This window comes from Triturus cristatus, chromosome 3_1, assembly GCF_964204655.1.
Source record: "Triturus cristatus chromosome 3_1, aTriCri1.1, whole genome shotgun sequence".
In the NCBI taxonomy this organism is placed as follows: Eukaryota; Metazoa; Chordata; class Amphibia; order Caudata; family Salamandridae; genus Triturus; species Triturus cristatus.
Window position 1 is genome coordinate 652,018,221 of NC_140583.1, and position 20,799 is coordinate 652,039,019.

At 42.8% G+C, this 20,799-nt stretch overlaps 1 protein-coding gene across 1 annotated transcript in view; it reads left to right on the top strand.

Annotated features, from left to right (window-relative positions):
• ADAMTS7 (ADAM metallopeptidase with thrombospondin type 1 motif 7) overlaps positions 1 to 20,799 on the top strand; it is a 487,405-nt gene that overhangs the window by 351,982 nt on the left and 114,624 nt on the right. The window contains exon 17 of the mRNA XM_085644679.1: positions 16,057 to 16,183. Coding sequence (XP_085500805.1) covers positions 16,057 to 16,183 — 127 coding nt within the window. The remainder of the gene's footprint in view (positions 1 to 16,056; positions 16,184 to 20,799) is intronic.

Below are 20,799 nucleotides of genomic sequence, written 5' to 3' on the forward strand. Positions count from 1 at the left end.
TTTAGATTGGAGTGGGATAAGTAAATGTTAGCCCTTTAGTGTCTAACACCTTCTCCTAAGTGGTTTAGATCGGAGTGGGAATAGTAAATCGTACCCCTTTAGTGTCCAACATCTTCCCCCTAAAGGGCTTAAATCGGAGTGGGAATAGTAAATCATACCCCTTTAGTATACAACATATTCCCCTAAATGGCATAGGTTAAAGTGGGAATAGTAAATCTTACCCCTTTAGTGTCCAACACCTTCCCTGAAGTGGTTTAGATTGGAGCAGGAATAGTAAATGTCACTCATTTAGTGTTCAACATCCTACCTTAAATTGTTTAGATTAGAGTGGGAATAGTAAATGCTATCCCTATAGTGTCCAACACCTTCCCCTAAATGGCCTAGGGCCTTATTATGAGTTTGGCGGGTGGGAGCAGGGTGGTCCACCACTGCCTCGCACCCCCAAACCCGAATGCTGCCCGCCTGCTAGATTACGATACAAATAGTTGTCTGGCAGGCGGGCAGCATGGCAGTCCCGCAGCGGTGCAGTAAAAAGGCTCAATGAGCCTTTAATACTGCCCTGCCGTGAGACCACCACAGAGCGTTCCAGCATGGCACAGACTTAAAAGTCCATGCTGTACTGGAACTGGGCGGGTACCTACCTGCATGGGGTATGGGTTTCCCCACCATCAGCTTTTACATGGCAGTGCAGACCGCCATGTAAGGTTGGCAGTTGGGAAACTCAAAATATGCATGGAGGTGCCACAGCAGCACCGCCAGCATATTCTGAGCCCCTGACCGCTGTGCCACCACCAGGGAATGCGATTCCCTGGTGGTTGCGGTGGTCAAATGGCGGTCCTACTGCCAAATTCATAATACGGTGGTCGGACCGCCCTCACGGGAGTGGCTGGACCGCCACCACCGCGCCCCCATGAGTCTGGCGATCCATGTACTGCCAGACTCGTAATAAGGCCCTTAGATTGGAGTGGGTATTGCATTTTTCGCATACATTATTAATATTTGCATTTGTTCATTAGAAAAGGTACATGACACGGATTATCTTTTTTTTCCAACATTTATTCAATGTATATGTGTAAATTTTTAAAACATATACATATGTTTATACATAAGAAAAAAATATTGTTATTTTTTTAACCTATATTTTCATACAATACAGAACCTTGTTTGATATTTATTTTTTAAATGTTTTTATTTTCAGGTATGGTACATTTATATTTATAAATATATACATTTGTCCAACATTTTTTTCACATCTTTTGTTTAGCTTTTTAAGTACATCATTAATAATACATTATTATTTATCTTTTGTTTTTTATAGTATTATTTATTTTATACTTTACATAACTTTCATATTTTCATTTAACATTTATTGACATACTTTATATTTTTATAACAATTGTAAACATTTTGTAATCATTTTTTTTTTAAAGTTCCATTGTTTTTTACAGGGAGATAGTCCTTTTTTTTTTCATTTACCGCTCACTTCATTTTTGTAGTCTTTTTGTGTAATTATTTTACAGTTTTTCTGGGAATGAGTCACAGTAAGGTGCTGCTGCTCATTGGGAAAGATAAGACCTTTTTTAAGGTTTCCTATAGGGTTTTAGTGACAGGGGTGAATGAAGGTAGATCTAGTTAATAGTTGTCATAGTGTTGATTTCTACTTTTTTGGTTTTTATTTGTACTTTGTATTATTTTGTTTAATAGAGTTCACGGTTAGGCCTAGTTAGAGTTTGGTAGTACTCTATTATTATTTTTATAATGTTATGTTAAGTGTTTTGCATAGTTTTAATGTAATGTTTACATAATGTTTGAAGATAGTGTTTTCTGTGGGTTGGCATGGCATGTGTTTTTTACAGGTTTTCGGATCCAAAGTTATCGTATTGACGTTTGGATTTTGTATTTTTTTTCTAAGGAAATTATTTTGATTTCTAGTAAACCGTTTTTAGTTTTGATTTCCTTAGATTTTTGGGGTTTCCTGGAGTGTTCCATTTGATTCAACTTTTCGTTTTTTGCTGTTTCTTACAACATTGGATTGCTTTGTTGGATTTAAAATTGACCTGTTTAATTTTTTACATTTTTGGGGGATTTGGCGGAAATATTTTCTCTGTTTTTTGTGGATTATATTTTCCAACATGGATATTCATGATGATCTACAGCTAAAGAATAGTACGTTTTATTTATGTAATTATTTTTGTGGGGGAAATATTTCATTGTATTATGTATGTGTATTTGATATCATTGTTATGTCTTATTGTATAATTTATGTGGTGTACTTAACGGGTCCTATTTGATTTAATTTGTAATTTTGAGTTTTGTGGTTGGTGATCGGTTTATTTTTTTTAACTATTTAGTAAACTTGTTATTTTTATGCATCAGTCTTTTTTGCTATTTTATTTGTATGTGGTTTTGACTGCTGAATTTTGTTTAATGTTTATTTTAAAATATTTTATTTACGCTGGTGAGCACCTTTGTTAATGTTTATTGGTTACTGTTTAGATAGTTTTTTTTTATAATAGGGTTTTTGGTATTGATTCTAAATAGTGTACTCCTATGTTGTTAATAACACGTTTTATTTACATTGTAGCATGTTGTACATTCTATTGGTTTGTTTGCTAATTTTAGGTTTGATTTGGGTTACTGATTGCTCCATTCTTAGTAGTTTGTTGTTTTTGTAGAGCTGCTATGAATTAATGGAGTGTAAGTTGGGTTCTCCCTAGTGTAGATTGGATGGCATTGTGCTACCCTTCTATTGTGTTTGTTGGGTTTGGCTTCTTGAGCCATGGTACTGTCGTAGACATTCCACCATGGTATTTGGAATATGGGTTGGAGTCTGAATCCAGAGTGGAGCAGTCTGCCAAACTAGGTGTATTCAAAGTAGTCCATTAGGGGACTTAGTTCGTGCTCGTTTTGTTGGTAGAAAGGACTTTCTATAAGTAAGTTGTAGTGGTTATCTGTTACAGGGACAAAGGCTAGTGCAATCATTAATTTAATTTAAAAGTCAAATTGGTTGCTTGTTGCATATTCTACACTTAGGGCCTGATTAAGAGTTTTGCGGTCTGACCACCCCAACACCGTCCTCCAGAAGACTGCTGAGGTCTTGCGTCTGTGGTGAATTTTTTTCCATACATTTTGATGCTTTTGTGAGCATTTCAACTGCATATGTGTTGAATGCACATATATGCATGATACATGTGGAAGAATACAACCTACCCATATGTGGGCAGTCCAGGAGATAAGTATATGGTCCAAAAAGCACTTACCTGTGTATCGCCACAGACAGGGTCCTATTCTTCGGGGTGAAGATGCTGCTGTGAAGGGGGGACCTGGAGAAAGGGATCCGCGTCGAACTCTGATGGGAAGAACAGGAAAGGGATGAGTATGCACCCCAAATCTTTCACTTTCGCCGACCTGAAGAAGGCAGCCCCACCACCATGGCTGGCTCATCGGAAAGCTAACTGGTAATACAGACGACAGTGAGACTCCTCTGTTTTACCCTATGGCTGCTGATTTTCCCCGGCCGCAGCTGCAGCGGTCTGCGGATGGCTGGTGATGTTGGTGGTTCGACCCCAGTCTTTGCAAAGGAACACCGACAATCTTGTAAAATGGCGGTTGGACTGCCGAGCTCGTGGCAGTCGGTGCACGGCAATTCACGGACCCCCGAATTCATAATTGGGCCCTTAGTGTAGATTGTTGGAGGTGATCCAAATGCTTGTGTTAAAATTGTGGTAACAGCCTTGTATAGGTGTGTGTGGGTATGGTCTAGGGGCTTATTATAAGTATGGCGATCCTTGAAACACTGTACTCGCTGTAGCGGCCCGACCGCCACCACCTCGGCGGTCCGACAGCCGTATTAAGAGTGTGGCGGTGGAACCGCCACAAGACTGCCGCCTCCGCTGGGATGAAGGATCCAGCTGTGGCGGCGGACTGCAAAGGGCCTGAATATGCTGGCCGTGGTCATGCCAGCACCACTGACCATATTACGACATACATTTCCTCTGCCCATTTAATGGCGGGGACACCACCATGAAAAGGTTGGTGGAAATGCAGGTAAGGAGGCCATAACAAGGCCTTTAGCTGAATCTGGTCATGGGGGTGCGTCTGGGGGGTGGATCACATGCTGCGAGGTACTGGTCCCAGGCGAAGACCGCCAAACTCGTAACTAGGCCCTAAGTATTGTTTAAACTATGGCTTATTCAAAGTGGATTATTATTTTATGTGGGGAGTAGTTGTTTGCTTTAATTTTAATTCGGTTTAGTAGTTTATAGTAAGTGCTAATTTTGTTTGGTAGCATGGCGTATTCGAATGGTATGTTAGTGTTTCTCGTTATGAGTAAAATATAGATATTTTTTATGGCGATCCTGGGAACACTGTACTCGCTGTGACGGTCCGACCGCCACCACCCTGGCGGTCCGACCGCTGTATTAAGAGTGTGGTGGTGGGATCGCCACAAGTCCGCCACCTCCGCTGGGATCAAGGATCCTGCTGTGGCGGCGGTCTGCAAAGGGCCTGAATATGCTGGCCGTGCTGAAGCCAGCACCACTGAACATATTACAACATGCATTTCCTCTGCCCATTTAATGGCAGGACACCACCATGAAAAGGGTGGTGGAAATGCAGGTAAGGAGACCATAACGAGGCCCCTGGCCAAATCTGACCATGGAGGTGTGTCTGGGAGGGGTGGCGGAACACACGTTGTGCCACCCTAAAATTGCAACTTGGTTCATGCACGGTGTGGCATGCATGACATGGTGCATGCCACACCGTGCAGGAATTTGGTGCAGGCTCTCTCACAACGGCGGTATGCTGTTTAGGCTCTCCTATACCCCTTATACCTTTCTGCGTACTTTGGACGGAAAAAGAAATCAGGTCAAATTGGGAACTAACCACAGAAGCACTACAAAAGTCAGCCATGATTGATTAGGACAAATGAACCGTAAGCCCCACCTCATCAAGGGGTCCTACAGTCCATAACATATGCCCAGGCATTCTTACACGTGCCTCCCCAGCTTCACCCATTCACCCTGAAAGGATTTTCTTCAATGTTAGGCCTGCAGGCAAAGGCACCCGGGACAGCACCACCACCTCAGTTCCCACAGAGGCCATATGCGATCCACAATGGTAAGTGCTCAGTGGCAGGGCTTGGTCTCCGCAGGCCCTGCAACAAGTCTCAATGCCTCTAGTGACCCCTTTCTCCCCACCCCCAACCCCCGCCCCCCACACACACACAGCGCGTGCTTAAAGACTAATTAGCTGGAGAGAGAAAAAAACTAAACCTAGGAGCCCCATTGGATGAAGTCAGTACTTCTCAGAACAACAATGGGCCCTGATTGCCATTAGAATATTCAGGTGTGATTTACTTTCATGAAGAGGATGCTAATTAAACAAAGGCCAGTGCGGCAACTCTGTAGAGGGGTTTGCGGTTTCATTATCCAGATTCAGTGTTGTGCTTAGAGACTAATTAGCTGGAGGAGAGGTAATCGCACTGAGCCTTCGTCTCCCATTGGAGGAAATCCGTATTTCATTGGAATGATGTCATATCTGTAAAATAACAGATCCCTGTGATATACAAGTTTAGAAACCACTGTCTTTTGAGCAATACTGGCAGCCAAACACGTAATATACATTTTTACAGAAATATAAGAGAAGGCAATGGATAGAAATGAGATAAAGTACGACAAATGGGTAAATGGGGAGCAGTATGGAAAGAGGGGAAGAAGAGGAAGAGAGTTAGAGGAGAGAATGAGGAAGGAAATGAGAGGAAGGTGTGTGGGGAGGAAGGACAACGAAAGGAATCGTTGAGGAAATGATTTAAGCATGAGAGGGATACAGAATGAGTGCTAGGATGGAAGGATTGTGAAGAGGTAGAAAGCCCGAGTGCAGAAGGGAGAGTGTTGTGAAGTTAGAAGGAAGAAAGTGAGCGTTGGAAGTTGAGGGTAGGTGGGAGAGGGAAAGTGGGGGGCGAAATAGAAGAGGACAGCGTAACTGAGCATGGGACAATTAAAAGTGGGAGCAAGAAAGGGAAGGGGCGAGGGGATGAGAGACTGATGAGAGGATGCTGAGTATTAGGGAGAGAGTACACGAAGGACAGAGGAAGAAAATGAGCTAAGGTTGTGGTTAAGTACTGAGAAAATAAGGCTAGAAAATGCGGGAAGGGAATGAGTGACTATTTGAGAAAAACGAGAAAGGATAGACTGAAGGAGGACGGAAAAGCAGACTAAGGAAGGAAGAACGGGCGAATGTAGGTGAAGGAGCAAGGGGTGTAGGACGGAAACTGGAGATTGAGGAAACATCGCGAGAGTCAAGGACGTGGGTAGCGAGTGAGAGTCCGAGCGGTAGGTTGACAGAGTGTGATAAAGCCTGTGAGAGGGGTGCTATAGAGCATACATTCCAATAGACCCGATTCAGGCGGGAGACTCACGTTTTTTTTCATAGCCAATCAGGAATATATTATGGCTGTCTCCCGCCTAAAATTGCCTCTCTTTCAATAAAAGTCAAATCGTGGGGAATAAACTCCCGATTATGTTTTTTTAAATGTCCCAATTTCCTCTACTAAAATGTTGGCATGTATGCTATTTAGGTAGAGAGGAGAGGGCGATTGGGGAGTGAGGGAAATGACAGGTGCTGAAAGAAGCACTAAGCAGTGGGGCGAGGGGAGACCCAACTGGTAATGAAAGGCTGGAGACGGAACGTAAGAAAAAGAGAGGGAGGGAGAACGGGAACCAAGGCAAATGAGCGAGGGAGGAGAGCACGGAGGCAATGCCTGTGAGAAAGTGGGAGGCAGGGGAGACATGAAGCCTGCGTGAATCCCCGAGTGAACACGACGCCGCAGCCTCGGCGTCCTCTGGATAACGCCTGCATTGTTTCCGCCGACAATAGCCTCTCAGCCTTGCAGCGACCAACGCTGCCTGTCTGCAGCCTCGCGCGGTAACGAGCGCGCGGCTCTTGGAAAGGTTTCAGGAAAACGGGATGTTTTCACGTGACAAAGCATGTAGCGCCCACGGAGAGAGCAGAGCCCCGACTAGAGCCAAGGGTGTGGGCAAAACCCTTTCCAGACTCAGAGTGTTCAGGGCGTGGGCATAATAACCACCTAGACATTGTGCCAAGGGGATGGGCACAGCTGGTATTAAGGGAACAGAGGGGCTGGGATGTGAGCATAACCCCTCACTAGAAATTAATTTTTCAGGCTGTGAGCAAAAATCCACCGAATCAGATTGCCCAGGCTGTGGGCATATCCTTTGCCAGGCACAGAGTGCACATTCTGTGAGCATAGCCCCTACCAGCCACAGAGGGCCAAGGCTGGGAGCTTAGCCCCAAACAAACGTATAGTGTCTACCAAGCACAGGTGCATAAAACCCACCTAGATATAGAGGGCAGATTTACCAATATTCCATGCACTGCAGTAGTGCAATTTGATGTGTTGTATGAAAGGAAGTGATCAGAAATGTTCCATATTTAATAAGATATGGCCAGTGGCAGACGCTACTTAATGGGGGATGGGTAAATGGAAAAAAAACAGCACTTACCTGCATGCTAGCCGGTCGCTTGCTCTCGGCACTCTCTCCCAGCCAATCGCAACGCTGCCTTAGAGCAGAGTTGTGATTGGTCAGTGTGCCGGGGTTCGGCGCTCATAGAGGGACTGGGGGCCTGGGCATGTTCTCCACCCAGGCTGTAATGCAGCCTGCGTGGAGAACATGCAAAGTGCGCATAAATGTTTGGCAGGCCCAAGACGGCCGGCCAAACATTCATGCACACGTAAGAGAGTGCCACCACTGTTCTCGTGACGTGCAGCTCCTCCCCGCCCCTAACCAGGTGAGACACATATGGTAAAATATAATGATAATAAAGTTTGGTTATTCTAATTTTATTTTTCCTTCTGCCAACTGCTCACACAGTAGTGGGGCGACTCTCCTTCACCTTAGCGGAGGATGCGCCCCTGGATATCGTGCATTTCTGCTCTCTCCTAGCGCTGGTGCACTGTGTGCTGCTAGTGCCAAACCAGAGACCCTTGCACCATGCTGCAAGGCTGCCTCTGTTACAGACAGGATTGTTTTTGTGCAGGTAGGAATACCTTCCTGCACAAAAACATTCCTGAGGGTCAATTTCCTCTTTTTACGTGTGATGCAGAAAGACGATATTTCTCCTTGTTAGGAATATGGTCAGCACATCATTTTGACGCAATCCCAGTTTTAATGCCTTTAGTAAATCTGGGATTGCGTCAAATTCTATATGTGGATGCATGGGAATGTCCATGATCCTCCCATGGAACGCCTACCAAAACAAAATGTAACGCAAGACAGTGCAAACTGCTGAGTTGTGGTATATTTCTTTGCAATGTGATGCAAAGCGGCACAAATAGCCCCTTTGTGTGCCTTTGTAAATCTCATTTAATGGCTTGCGTTGTCTTGCGTCATGCGGGGACAGCACAAGTTCTAAGTAAATCTTCTCCTAGGCATTCAGGGACAGATTTACTAATATTTCACACAACGCAGTGCTGCAAGGCAACTTAATACGTTGTGTGAAAGGGAGAGAGCAGAAATGTGCCAGGCTAGGTTCCTGCACAAAAACAATCTAAGAGGCAACTTTCTCTTTCTATGCATGATGCACCATGCATCATGCATAGAAAGAGGAAGTAATGAGTAAAAATTAAGATAGTTCTCCTTGTTACGCCTTTCTGTGGTAGGCTCACCATTTTAGAACTATCCCAGTTTTAGTTCCTTTAGTAAATCCGGGATTGCGTTAAATTTCATGGGTCTATGCACGGGAACACCCATACTCGATCAATGGAACGCCTACCACATCATAATGTAACGTAAGGCAGTACAAGCCCGTACATCACAAAGTCACCCAAGGCAGCGCAAATAGCCCCTGGCATGGCTTTTTAAATCCTGTTTAAGGACTTGCATTGCCTTGTGACGACTTGTTTTATGTAAGGACAAAGCAATTCCTTGGTAAATCTGCCCTTTAGGGTGTTAGTGTTACATCTGGCTAGGTGTGGAATACGGCGATTGTGTCCATAACCCAACCACAGCACAGAAGAATAATACATGCCCCCTAGAGTAGGACGGTTTCGAAGGCCCATGTGTTCAATACCTCCCTCTCACCAAGCTCCTTTGTATATTTGTGACAAGCTAGTCTAAATTAAAATTTTAGGGATTATATGCCAACTTTTGCACAAAGGTCTTATTACACCACTAACAAGGCACAGATAATTTAGGGCCCGATTTAATGTTGGGCAGAGAGGGTGATCCGTCAAATTGAAGGTCCACCCGCCTCATTTAGAGTCTGGAGGACATTAAGTGTGTCGACGGTGGAGACTACTGCACCTCCGCCGCAGACGTACATGTCTGACGCCCCGAAAAGGTAATGGCCATCTGAGGTTTTGCCATTTGTCTCCCTCGCTATGTAGATTAGGCAGATAAATGACAAGTTTTCACTGTGACCCCCACACCATGAGAGAAAAGTCCCTTGGTGGACAGGGAATGGGGGGGGGGGGTCATTGATTAGATTTTTTTGATTTTCAAAAACAAAATCCCTCTTAGGAATTTTGTTTTTGAACATTAAAAAAACATTGAAAATCCATCGAACTTTCAATACATTTCCAGGAACAGCTGTGATGGTGAATCCAGGATATGCAAGAGACGTCTGCTTGGAGGCCTCTCTAAAGTGCTCCGCCATTGCGGCGGTGCCTACTTTGTCCGTCAAACTCTACATCAGGCCCTTAATCTGTTCTAATGTTGTGAACATTGTCCTCTAATGGTTGTGCTTACCATCCTAGGATGGGTGTAAGTAGAACAGATCTCAGACTCTGAAAGTTTCAGTTAGAGATCTCTTGCACAGCAATGTTGGTCCACCTTTAACTCTCCATTAAAATGCCTTGAACTGAGAAAAGTATTTGGAAGGCTACAACAGAAAGGAAACATTGACATTTCTAGGTCTGTCTTGACACTGCAGTTGTCAATACCTTATGTGATCAACAAAATAGTGTTCTCAGAGTACTCCTAAGAGAGGGGCTTAGGTTCCACCCACATATTAGTTGCCCCAGGTACAGGATTTGACTGGGCATAAGTTCTGTGTGTCCAATGAAAAGAATGCTTATATTGCAAATTTTTTGCTTGTAGCAAAGCGTGCATTCAAGACTGCAGAACTGAGTTGGTTGTGGCAGCAAGCCATGGTTGTAAGCTTGGTTTGCTTATTATGAAATGTTACGATAAAACCAGTAGACTTGAAGTATTTATTATGAAATGCATATGTTAACTTCCATCCATTTAAGGGTGAATTATTATTACTCTATCTAAAAACCGCAGAGAAGAATTTTGTTACATGCAGTCACACAGATTTCTGTAGCAGACAAGGTTTTGGTGTTAGTGACCCACCTGAACAAACCATGGGGTTAGAAGACGTGCTCTAGATAATCCTTATGATGCTCTCTTAGGAGGGATTTTACATTCTGTTGACGACTGTAATTTTTAACATAATTGTAATTTTATTACTGTATACCTCGTCTTAAAGGTAATGGACCAATTGTTTGTTATGAAAAGTTGCGATAAAGGCAGTAGGCCTCACCTATTTATTGTGAAAAACATATGTTAAATCAACAGGCATTTAAGTGTCGATTGTTATAAGTAATAGTGTCGACAGCCACAACTGGTCTAACTGCTTTCTGATACAGGCTACTGACACTTACCTTGGATCTCACAGACTTCAGTAGAAAGCAAGGATTTTGGTGTTGGATGCACCCTCTGACAAACCATCTATACATAAAATTTTCAATATGAGAATCCATGTTAGGTCCTCAGAGGGGAGATAATATTTTGCTATGAGAACTGTAATTTTGTAAATATTTGTAATTTTATGGATGATGGTTGCCTTACGGGAAAGCGTATGCTCAGTACAGAAGGCCTAAGTTGATTATGAGGACAAGCAAACAATAACAGCTATAGAGCTGCTTGATGCGCTGTGAAAAGTTATGCCAGATGCCATAAGCCGGGTCTGTTTATTATGAAAACGTATGACAAAGGCAGTAGGCTTAGCCTATTTATTGTGAGAAGTATTTGTTAAAGCTAATTGGCCTCTAACAGAGGATTGTTAGCACGCTATGCTATAAGCTGGTGACATGTATTTTGTTATGTCATCACACAGATGTTGGTCACCCACTCTGACAGATCCTGGATTAGAAGATTTTCACTTTGAGGATTCATGTGATGTCGTACTGTGAAGGGTTTTGTTGTTTTGCCAACTGTAATTTTGTACATATTTGTAATTTATAACCGTATGCATGATGGTTGCTGCTTTATGCGCACTTCATCAGACCTGTGTTGGTTATAGTATCACGTCAGTGATGAAGGATACAGGCCTTTTCGGTTCCCTGGGAAAAGTTAAGTCAGATACCTTGGGTGTGATCTGTCTATGATAAAAAGTTATGACAAGGCAAGTGGGCTTGACCATACCTATTATAAAAGGTATGTGTTACAGACAATAGGTTTTTAAGTGTGGAATGCTATTACACTGTGCTGAACCCATATATAATTTTTTTGTTACATGTAATTTCGCTGATTATCGTAGTAGGTGAGGGTGTTTGTGTTGGTGACCCACTCGAACAAGCCACAGGGTAGAGGATTTGCACAATGTTAATCCTTACTAGGCTTTATTAGAAAGTATTAATAAAAGTGTACAGTAATTTTGTACATATGTATAATTTTATTACGGTATACTTGATCTTTTCCTCATGAAAAACCTTATGCCCAACACAGTAGGTCTCAGTTGAGTATGGTGTCAAGCCAATAATAAAGGTTATTGGCCTGATTGTTATGATAAGTTATGGTAAATACAGTAGACCTTACATACTAATTGTGAAAAGCATATATTAAAGTCAATAGGTATTTAAATGTGGAGTGTTGTTTCCCCGTATTAAAGCCTGCAAGTAGGAATTTTGTTACAGGGAATCTCACAGATTACCATAGTACGCAAGCTTTTCAGTGCTTGTTACCCTCTTTGACAAACCATAGGCATAGAGGATTTGCACTGTGAGAATCCTTGTTAGACCCTATTAGGAGAAATAGCATTTTTCCAACTGTAATTTTGTATACTTTTGTAATTTTATGAATGTATGCCAGATGGTTGCCTTGTGTGAAGCTCAAATTCAATGCAGTAAGCCTGTCTTCGTTATCGTAGCAAGCCAAAGATCCCTAGGAAAAGGTACTTATATCTCATAGATATGTTTATTATAAAACTCTGTTTATTATGAAAAAGTACTACAAAGGCAGTAGGCCTAATTTATTTACTATGTAACACATCTGTTGAAGCCTGCATCCAGGTTACATGATACCTCACACATTACCTGAGTAGGGAGGATTTTGTTGTTTGTTACCCCCTTTGACAAACCTCACTAGATAGAATATTTGCACTGTAAAAATTCTTGCTATAACTTTTCGGAATGCTTGACATGTTTAGCTGTCTCTCAGGATCTTGTAATAAAACAAATAATTAAATAGATCCATCCATATATATATATATAACTATATCAATATGGATACATGGAGGGCCTTTGGGTCCGCACTCTTCTGCCATTGGCCTGTCTAAGTGTCATTTGCTCTCTGCATCTATACATGACAGCATACTTCACTGGGTAATGGTTCCGTCCACATCAGTCACTGTCTCACTTTCCCTGTGAATGACCACATTTACTGATCACTTGTGCATCCACCTGAAACTGAATCTGCTTCAGTGTCATAGTTGGCTGTCCAGTCCTTTGATTTTCAATTTTCTCTTTGTATAGTTCACCTTTCATTTCTTTGTTTCTCCTCTTTTTATGTACATTTTTCTTAAGAGGTTACTACAGTGCACGATGGGTGGTTTGCTTGTCCCTTATTTCATCTGCAGTGCGCCGCATACTGCATGGCCACTTCCCCCAAACCAGGTGACGATTAAGGAATGCTTATTTCCATAATCTATCATTGTTTTACCATTCCAAGATGGTCAACATGTTGGCTTTAAACGTGACAGACATGTTAGCACTTTAAAACAACAATAGGCTATGTACAATGCCTCTGCAAGAGGAACACCCACTGCTAAGTTTAGTTATTACAATCATATGCACTCTGTGTTTAGACGTCAGAATGTTTTCTTTTTTCAACTTGCATTATTTTAATTTATCTGGCATATCATTTTTGAGTTTGTGTGCATTTTATTGTGGTTGTGTAAGAGGGTGAATTCAAGAATGTGTCAGTCACTTTTATTCCACACCTATTAGTATTGCCAATGCTTGTTAAGTGGCGGCTGTAATTGTGATCAGCATCCTAGAGTTCTCCTTGTCTAGGGTTTACAAAGAGCCCTTTGCAGGATTGTCACAAGGGAGTAGAAGATGGGCCTATTTGCCTCTGGGCTCGTTCATTGCGGGCCAGAAATGCCACTGCTAGATTTATTTCTCTATCACAAAAGCAGACCTCATCTGCAGTTGTGCTAGATTCATCATAGAGCAGATACCGTAGGCTGCCACTTAATGGGACCGTATGCTGGTTCTGCCTCAAAATATGTCCAAGGACATTGTTTTCCTTTTGAGCGAGGTCTTCCTCATGCACCAAAGAGGCCCCACATTGGTCACACATGAGGATGAGGACCAGCAGTGCTGGAGCTCAAAACTTTGATCAGACGTCCATGGCTGGCACTGTTAAATGTCGGTGTGCTAAACACCAGGGCTGTGTCGTTTTGATTTTACCTCAGGCCCATTTAATCCATTTCTCTTCGTCTAGATGTTCTGTCTTTCTCTTCCTCCTTGTTTCCTCCCTGTGTGTTTTTCTCTCCCCTGATCTGTGTCAGAGTCTAATGAGGAAACAATAAGTACTGGTTCCCAAAAATGAGTGCTGCTGACTCCACCTCCAAACACCAGTTCAAAATAAGCACAGGCCCTGCAAAAGTGTGTGACACGCATGGCCAATTCTAAGAGTGAGGTGTGAGCCATCTAACCCCAGATTAACATGATTCATCTGTTCGGTTAATGAGCCCTTTATATACATGAAGTGCAGGCCTGAGAACGCTTATGTGAGGTTGTTGGTGTGTGGCTGTAAGACGTTTTCTTGTACCGAGGTAGCAATTGGTTAATGTGCGGTACTCCATATGACACTGCTGTTTACCACTGGTATCCCAGGACCTTTACAGGGTAGAGCTATTGGGCAGTCCCATAGGAGTACAGTTAAAAAGACCTTTGGTTTAGAATCATGCTGCCACCAAAAGTAGCAATCTCATAGTCTGGGGGTGATGAAGCAGTAGCCCAGTGTGGTCTTTTTGGGGCAGCTCACTGCCATCAGAGCCTAGCTCTGCTGTCAAACAGCAATGTGCAGGTGTGAAGCAGCAGCAGTGGACTCTCAGATTGTCAAGACTACTGGAGGGAAAACAAAGGGCAGGTCATAAATGTACAGGACAGGGCAGCACAGTTTTCTATGCGAGGAGTTCTTTTGTCTCACAAATGGCACAGTGCTGAGGCCAAATGTATGAGGCTGAAGGTGTGTGTTGAAGTTAAGAGGTTGAATGTATGAGGCTGAAGGTGTGTGATGAAATTCAGAGGTTGAATGTATGAGGCTGAAGGTGTGTGATGAAGTTCAGAGGTTGAATGTATGAGGCTGAAGGTGTGTAATGAAGAGGCTGAAGGTGTGTGATGAAGTTCAGAGGTTGAATGTATGAGGCTGAAGGTGTGTGATGAAGTTCAGAGGTTGAATGTATGAGGCTGAGGTTTGTAATGAAGAGGCTGAAGGTGTGTGATGAAGTTCAGAGGTTGAATGTATGAGGCTGAAGGTGTGTGTTGAAGTTAAGAGGTTGAATGTATGAGGCTGAAGGTGTGTGATGAAATTCAGAGGTTGAATGTATGAGGCTGAAGGTGTGTGATGAAGTTCAGAGGTTGAATGTATGAGGCTGAAGGTGTGTAATGAAGAGGCTGAAGGTGTGTGATGAAGTTCAGAGGTTGAATGTATGAGGCTGAAGGTGTGTGATGAAGTTCAGAGGTCGAATGTATGAGGCTGAAGGTGTGTGATGAAGTTCAGAGGTTGAATGTATGAGACTGAAGGTGTGTGATGAAGTTCAGAGGTTGAATGTATGAGGCTGAAGGTGTGTGATGAAGTTCAGAGGTTGAATGTATGAGGCTGAAGGTGTGTGATGAAGTTCAGAGGTTGAATGTATGAGGCTGAAGGTGTGTGATGAAGTTCAGAGGTTGAATGTATGAGGCTGAAGGTGTGTGATGAAGTTCAGAGGTTGAATGTATGAGGCTGAAGGTGTGTGATGAAATTCAGAGGTTGAATGTATGAGGCTGAAGGTGTGTGATGAAGTTCAGAGGTTGAATGTATGAGGCTGAAGGTGTGTAATGAAGAGGCTGAAGGTGTGTGATGAAGTTCAGAGGTTGAATGTATGAGGCTGAAGGTGTGTGATGAAGTTCAGAGGTCGAATGTATGAGGCTGAAGGTGTGTGATGAAGTTCAGAGGTTGAATGTATGAGACTGAAGGTGTGTGATGAAGTTCAGAGGTTGAATGTATGAGGCTGAAGGTGTGTGATGAAGTTCAGAGGTTGAATGTATGAGGCTGAAGGTGTGTGATGAAGTTCAGAGGTTGAATGTATGAGGCTGAAGGTTTGTAATGGCTGTGGAGTGCTGCTCCTAGGCTGCAGGTGTGACGCAGAGGTCTGCTTTGCCATTATGGGTCGCAGAGCTAAAGTTGCAAATGTGTACTCTAGCTCTGAGCCCCCAGGTGTGTGATGGAGTGTGGCTCCACACCTGCAGGTAAAACTGCAAGCGTGAGGCTCAGGACAAGCCCACAGATGTCTGTAGGAACTCTGAGGTCCCAAGTGTTGTAAATATCTGAGGCTAAAGGTGTAGGAGACAGGTCTCAGATAACAGCTGTTTATAACAAGCTTGAGGCTATAGGTATGTCACGTATGTGTCAGTGTGTGTGTATGTGTGGGGGCATCCATCAGGAGCAGTAGCCATGCTGACAGGAGGCGAGGCACCTGAACAGGTGTGCTCATGCGATCATGATTGGGACTTCCCTCAATGCTCTGTTTCTCTGCTCCCCACAGGTGTACAGCGGCAGATTGTGCTCTGTGTGGAGAAGCTCTCAGGTATTGTAGAAGAGCGATATTGTGACTCGCACACCCGGCCGGACGACCAGCAGCGGAACTGCAGCCAGGAACCATGCCCTGCCAGGTGAGCCATGCCAGCGCCATCAGTCTCTCAGCACCCCGCCACCCTACGGTTGAGACCCCGAGTGTCAGCGCTATGCAGCTGTCAGTGTCTAAGCCATCGAACTCTTTTCACACACACCACACCGCAGCGGTAGGGTACAGCAAGGGACTATATGATGCATTCTCCCATTTGGTTCCAGAGAAAAATGTGAAAACATTTAGAAACAGTCCATCTGCACCACGGGTTTCCCATAAATTTAGAGAAATTAAGCAGGAATGTCGTACACAACAAAACAATATGGAGATAATGCTACAGGGAGGATGAAAAAGTTAAGTACAGATGACTTATTCAGGAGTATAATAAACACATTATTGAAGAAAAAACGAAATATTACACAGCTAAAAAAATAATAATAATGCTGCAGATTCACCAAGAGAACTTTTTAATACTGTCCAGTCATTAGTGTGTGCCAATTTATCGATCGACCCTTCCCAGAGCCAGTCCTTCTGTGAGACACTTGCAACATACTTCAAAGATAAAGTTGAAGCAGTTTAAACCGAATTTGAATCTTTTAGATCATTGCATGATCTAGGGGCCGGAATTTCCTTCCAAGAATCTCATAGTACTGAGCTTTGCAACTTTCCTCCACTCACAGACAATCAAGTGGCTGAGTTAAGTATGCATACAGAATCAGGGGCCCCTTCAGACCCCGTTCCATCCAAGCTAATGCATAAAATGTCTCATAAAATACCCCAACACTTACGGTGCTCTTAAATAACATGATTAGGAAGGGTTGATTTCCTGTGGATTGGAAAAAAGCTTTGGTCTTACCACTTCTGAAAATACCCTCTCTTGACTCTAGGATGGGAAGCAATTATCGACCTATATCCTGATTGCCTTTTCTTGCTAAGCTCATCGAGAAGCATCTCAACAGAACTTTGTCAGAATATCTGGAGAAGAATATTTTTTTTATGAATCGCAGTTCGGCTTTCGATTTTGCGGTGTCCTTGGGAGCGAATAAGCTGGAGGTCCTTGAAAGACAAATCTTTAAAGCCTCCTTGCCCCAGCAACACCATGGAGTAGAATAACACCTCCAAAAAAAAAAAACGTCGACCCTATACAACTAAGAAATCCTTGGTGCAAGGGAATCGTATGTATGTAACAAATTAAATACGTTACAACAAGTATAAAACTAACTGAAATTTTAAATACACAGAGTGGTACACGCAAGGCTGGTCCTTGTGTGGTCCTGAGGAAGTGGTTGGGGTAACCACGAAACATGTCGACCAAGTAAATAGGGACAGCTTCACATAACGGTTACTGTACTCTGTTACTAGCCCCAATTTTATTATACATTTGCCAGATAGGAGCAGAATAAATTTAAGGCTCACTATCTAGGTAACTTTTATAGAAACTCTTTTCACTTTTCACTCCACACAGCACATCACTACACATAGTAGAAACAACAACAAAGTGCTCCTGCGTATTTCGCTAAGTTGTAGCACGCCCCAGACAGTAGATGCCTGGGAGGACCCCTATGATGAAGAATGTCACCCAGGGGTAACCCTAGGTGAGTGAGGGGACTCTAGAGAAACAAATGTTTTTTCTAGCACAGGTCTTTAAAAATTGTTGAATACACAATTTTCTGGTAGGTTTTTATTAGGATCCCTTTGGATTCTTTTGGTAGATATGTTGTAACAGGAGGCTAAAAACCTACCCCCTTATCCTCCAACTCCCTTTTCATTATTCAAATGGGGACAAAACAATATTAGGTATATAGCTAGTATGAGAATAAGGCAAAAAAAGGAAGGCAAGGTCCATACAAGTATTCACAAAAAAACAAAGAGGAAGTGAAAAGGGAGTGTAAAAAAGGGATTACGGATGGATATAGAAAAGATTGCAGATTAAAGAGTAATATCCAGAACTGAGTATACTGTAGTGAAAATGAGTTTGAGGTTTCAACACTACAACAAGATCGACAGCCGAGCATAAAGAAGTAAATTAAAAAAGAAAAAGAAAAAGCGATCATAGAAAAGAACATAGGTACACAATACATTAAGGTTTCTGACCAACAGTATCCATTGCATATGAGGAAATCTTCTGGAGGTACAGTTTCAGTTTAGCAGGATAGTCAAAAGATTTTGTGGTGCCCTTGTAGGTTATCTTGCATAAGCAGGGATGTAAGATACTATAATGTGCTGAGATGCTTCATTTCGAGTGTCTGGGCAAGAAATGCCTTCTGCCTGGCATTGGTGGCAGCGGAAATGTCTTGAGATATCAAGATATCATGACCAGACGAGCTGCCACTTGGCTTTAGCTGCTTTCAAAACATAAAAGAGATCAGTAAATTCTAGAAAGAGCATTCTAATGCCTCAGAGTCTAGAATAGAGGGGGTTAAGGCAACCAAGCTAGTGAGTGCATTTCAAGTCAAGGGGAGTAGTAGTGGGAAGCCTCAGCAAGTCTGAAAGTCATTTCTTCAAAAATCAATAAGATTTGGACCTTCAAGAGACTCCAGTAGTCCATACAAATGAAGATTATTGTGACGGTTCCTGTTTTCCAAATCCTCTATGTGAAGTTTAAGTTTTGAAATCTCTTGTTCAAGTAAAGGAATCCTCACATCAATGTCTTGAAAAGAACCAATAGATTGTCCCATTTCCACCATTCTACTCTCCATAATAATCCACCTATCTTCAATCTGCTGAAGTTTGTCATTAGTGGCACTCATAAAGGGTTGTAAACCCCTCACTTCATTAAGAAAAATTGGATTAATGGAAGATGCAATAGGCCCATTTAGATTTTGCAACTGATGAAATAGCCTTAGCCGTTTCATGCAGATCACTTGCCATTTTTGCGTACAGCAACTTATTAGGTCTCTGTAGATATTTAGTTCTGCCCATAAATATGGGGTAAGAGAATAGAACAGATAATCAATTAAAGGACAAAAAGGACACACCTTATAACTGTACAGAAAGTTAGCACAACACACCGCAACAGCGACTGGTGGACATGGCAATCAACAACAGGTCAGGTGTTTCCACTCTCCAGCACATGGTCCACAGTGTCTGTGATAGTGAAAGCTTGCACCCAATCCTAGGAAGGTGCGGTGGTATATAGAGGCACGAATGTCCAGGCATCCCAACAATCCCTGCAATGAAAAGCTCCTGCCCAAAATATAACTACAAAGCACTCCTAGAACCTTACTGTGCAATCCAGCCACCATAATAAAAAAGCAACAGAAATGGTTGGAGGTTAACAGCCTGCCAGAGATTTACTTGAAGTGCTATGCGAGGCAAGGTGCACCTAAAATGTCAGCAATGGGTGTTGAATGAGGCTTATAATGTAAAGAGTGCACAACAAGGCAAAGAAAAGTATTTTAGAAGCCTTAATAAAGATGACGGTGAAGGGGCCAGAAATAGCTGAGAGACATCGTCATGTGAGGAGAAAGCACATTACAAGCGAAATGCTGTACAAAATGGTATCTGCATGCACAAGGATCCAAAAAGTAGAATTCCTGTCAGAACGCGGTGATTTTAAGCGAAAATCAAGGGAGCCTCAAGAGAAGGAGCATATCCATGGTGCAGTGAGGCCAACGAGGAAACAGGAATGCATCAATGGATGTCTTGAAATGTGAATAAATGCTCCACGCTGCAGTGGAGCTCACAGGATCGCCGCCATCGTGGTTGGCATCTGAGCCACGCCTCTAGCCTTCGACATAATTAACCTCACAATTCTCTTACAGACCCTTCCCAACTCTGGTTTGTCAGCACCTTTCTTAAGTGGATTTTATTTTTTCTCTAGCGTCAGACATCTCCAAAGTGACCACTACTTGTTTTTACCACCTTCAGATTCTGAAAATAGTACTTCCCTATATTGACACCAGCTTGCACATAAGAGATATAAATGTTTTTATCAAGCCTAGGTTGGATTATGCTAATTCCATATACCTGAATCTCCCTAACAAATCTTTTCAGCCAATACAACTGGTACAAATACTACTGTCCGGCTTATCACAAAAACTCCATGTGAAACCCATATTCCTTTTGTTCTGAATTCTCTTCGCTGGCTGCCTATACATTCTAGATTCACGTTCTGAGTTCTGACAATCATACAGAGGGCTCTTCCTAGCAACCACCCCATGCTATTCACAAGGAAGCTCTCTTTGCCCCAGTCCACAGGAGTCCTGCGATCAACCTTCTAAAATCTTCTGACAGTCCCAAGAGCTCATATTGCCACCTATGGAGATAAAGATTTTTCATTATCTGCTGCCGAGCTGTGGACCTCTTTACCCTCAAAAGGGGATGCACAGAGAAAATCGAAAGGTGCCAGCACCTTCTGGAGCAGAGAAATAACCCCAAAAGTGTCTATAGTTTCCTCTTGCTAGACACTAGGTTTTCTGTAACATTGCCCTTGTGACCAATGTTATCTTATGTGGATCCGTTCTGGTCAACTCTGGAAATGTATTGAGTCTCTGACATTAAATGAAGGCTTTACCCCACAAAGTTTTCACATTTGTGTTAGGGATGCAGAGGCGGGCTTCTGGGCCACTGCTTATATTGATCCAGCTCTGGGTTCGATGCTGAATACCTCAGTGGGCAGAAGCCTCAGAAGCTGAGTTTTCACAAACAAACATTTACAAA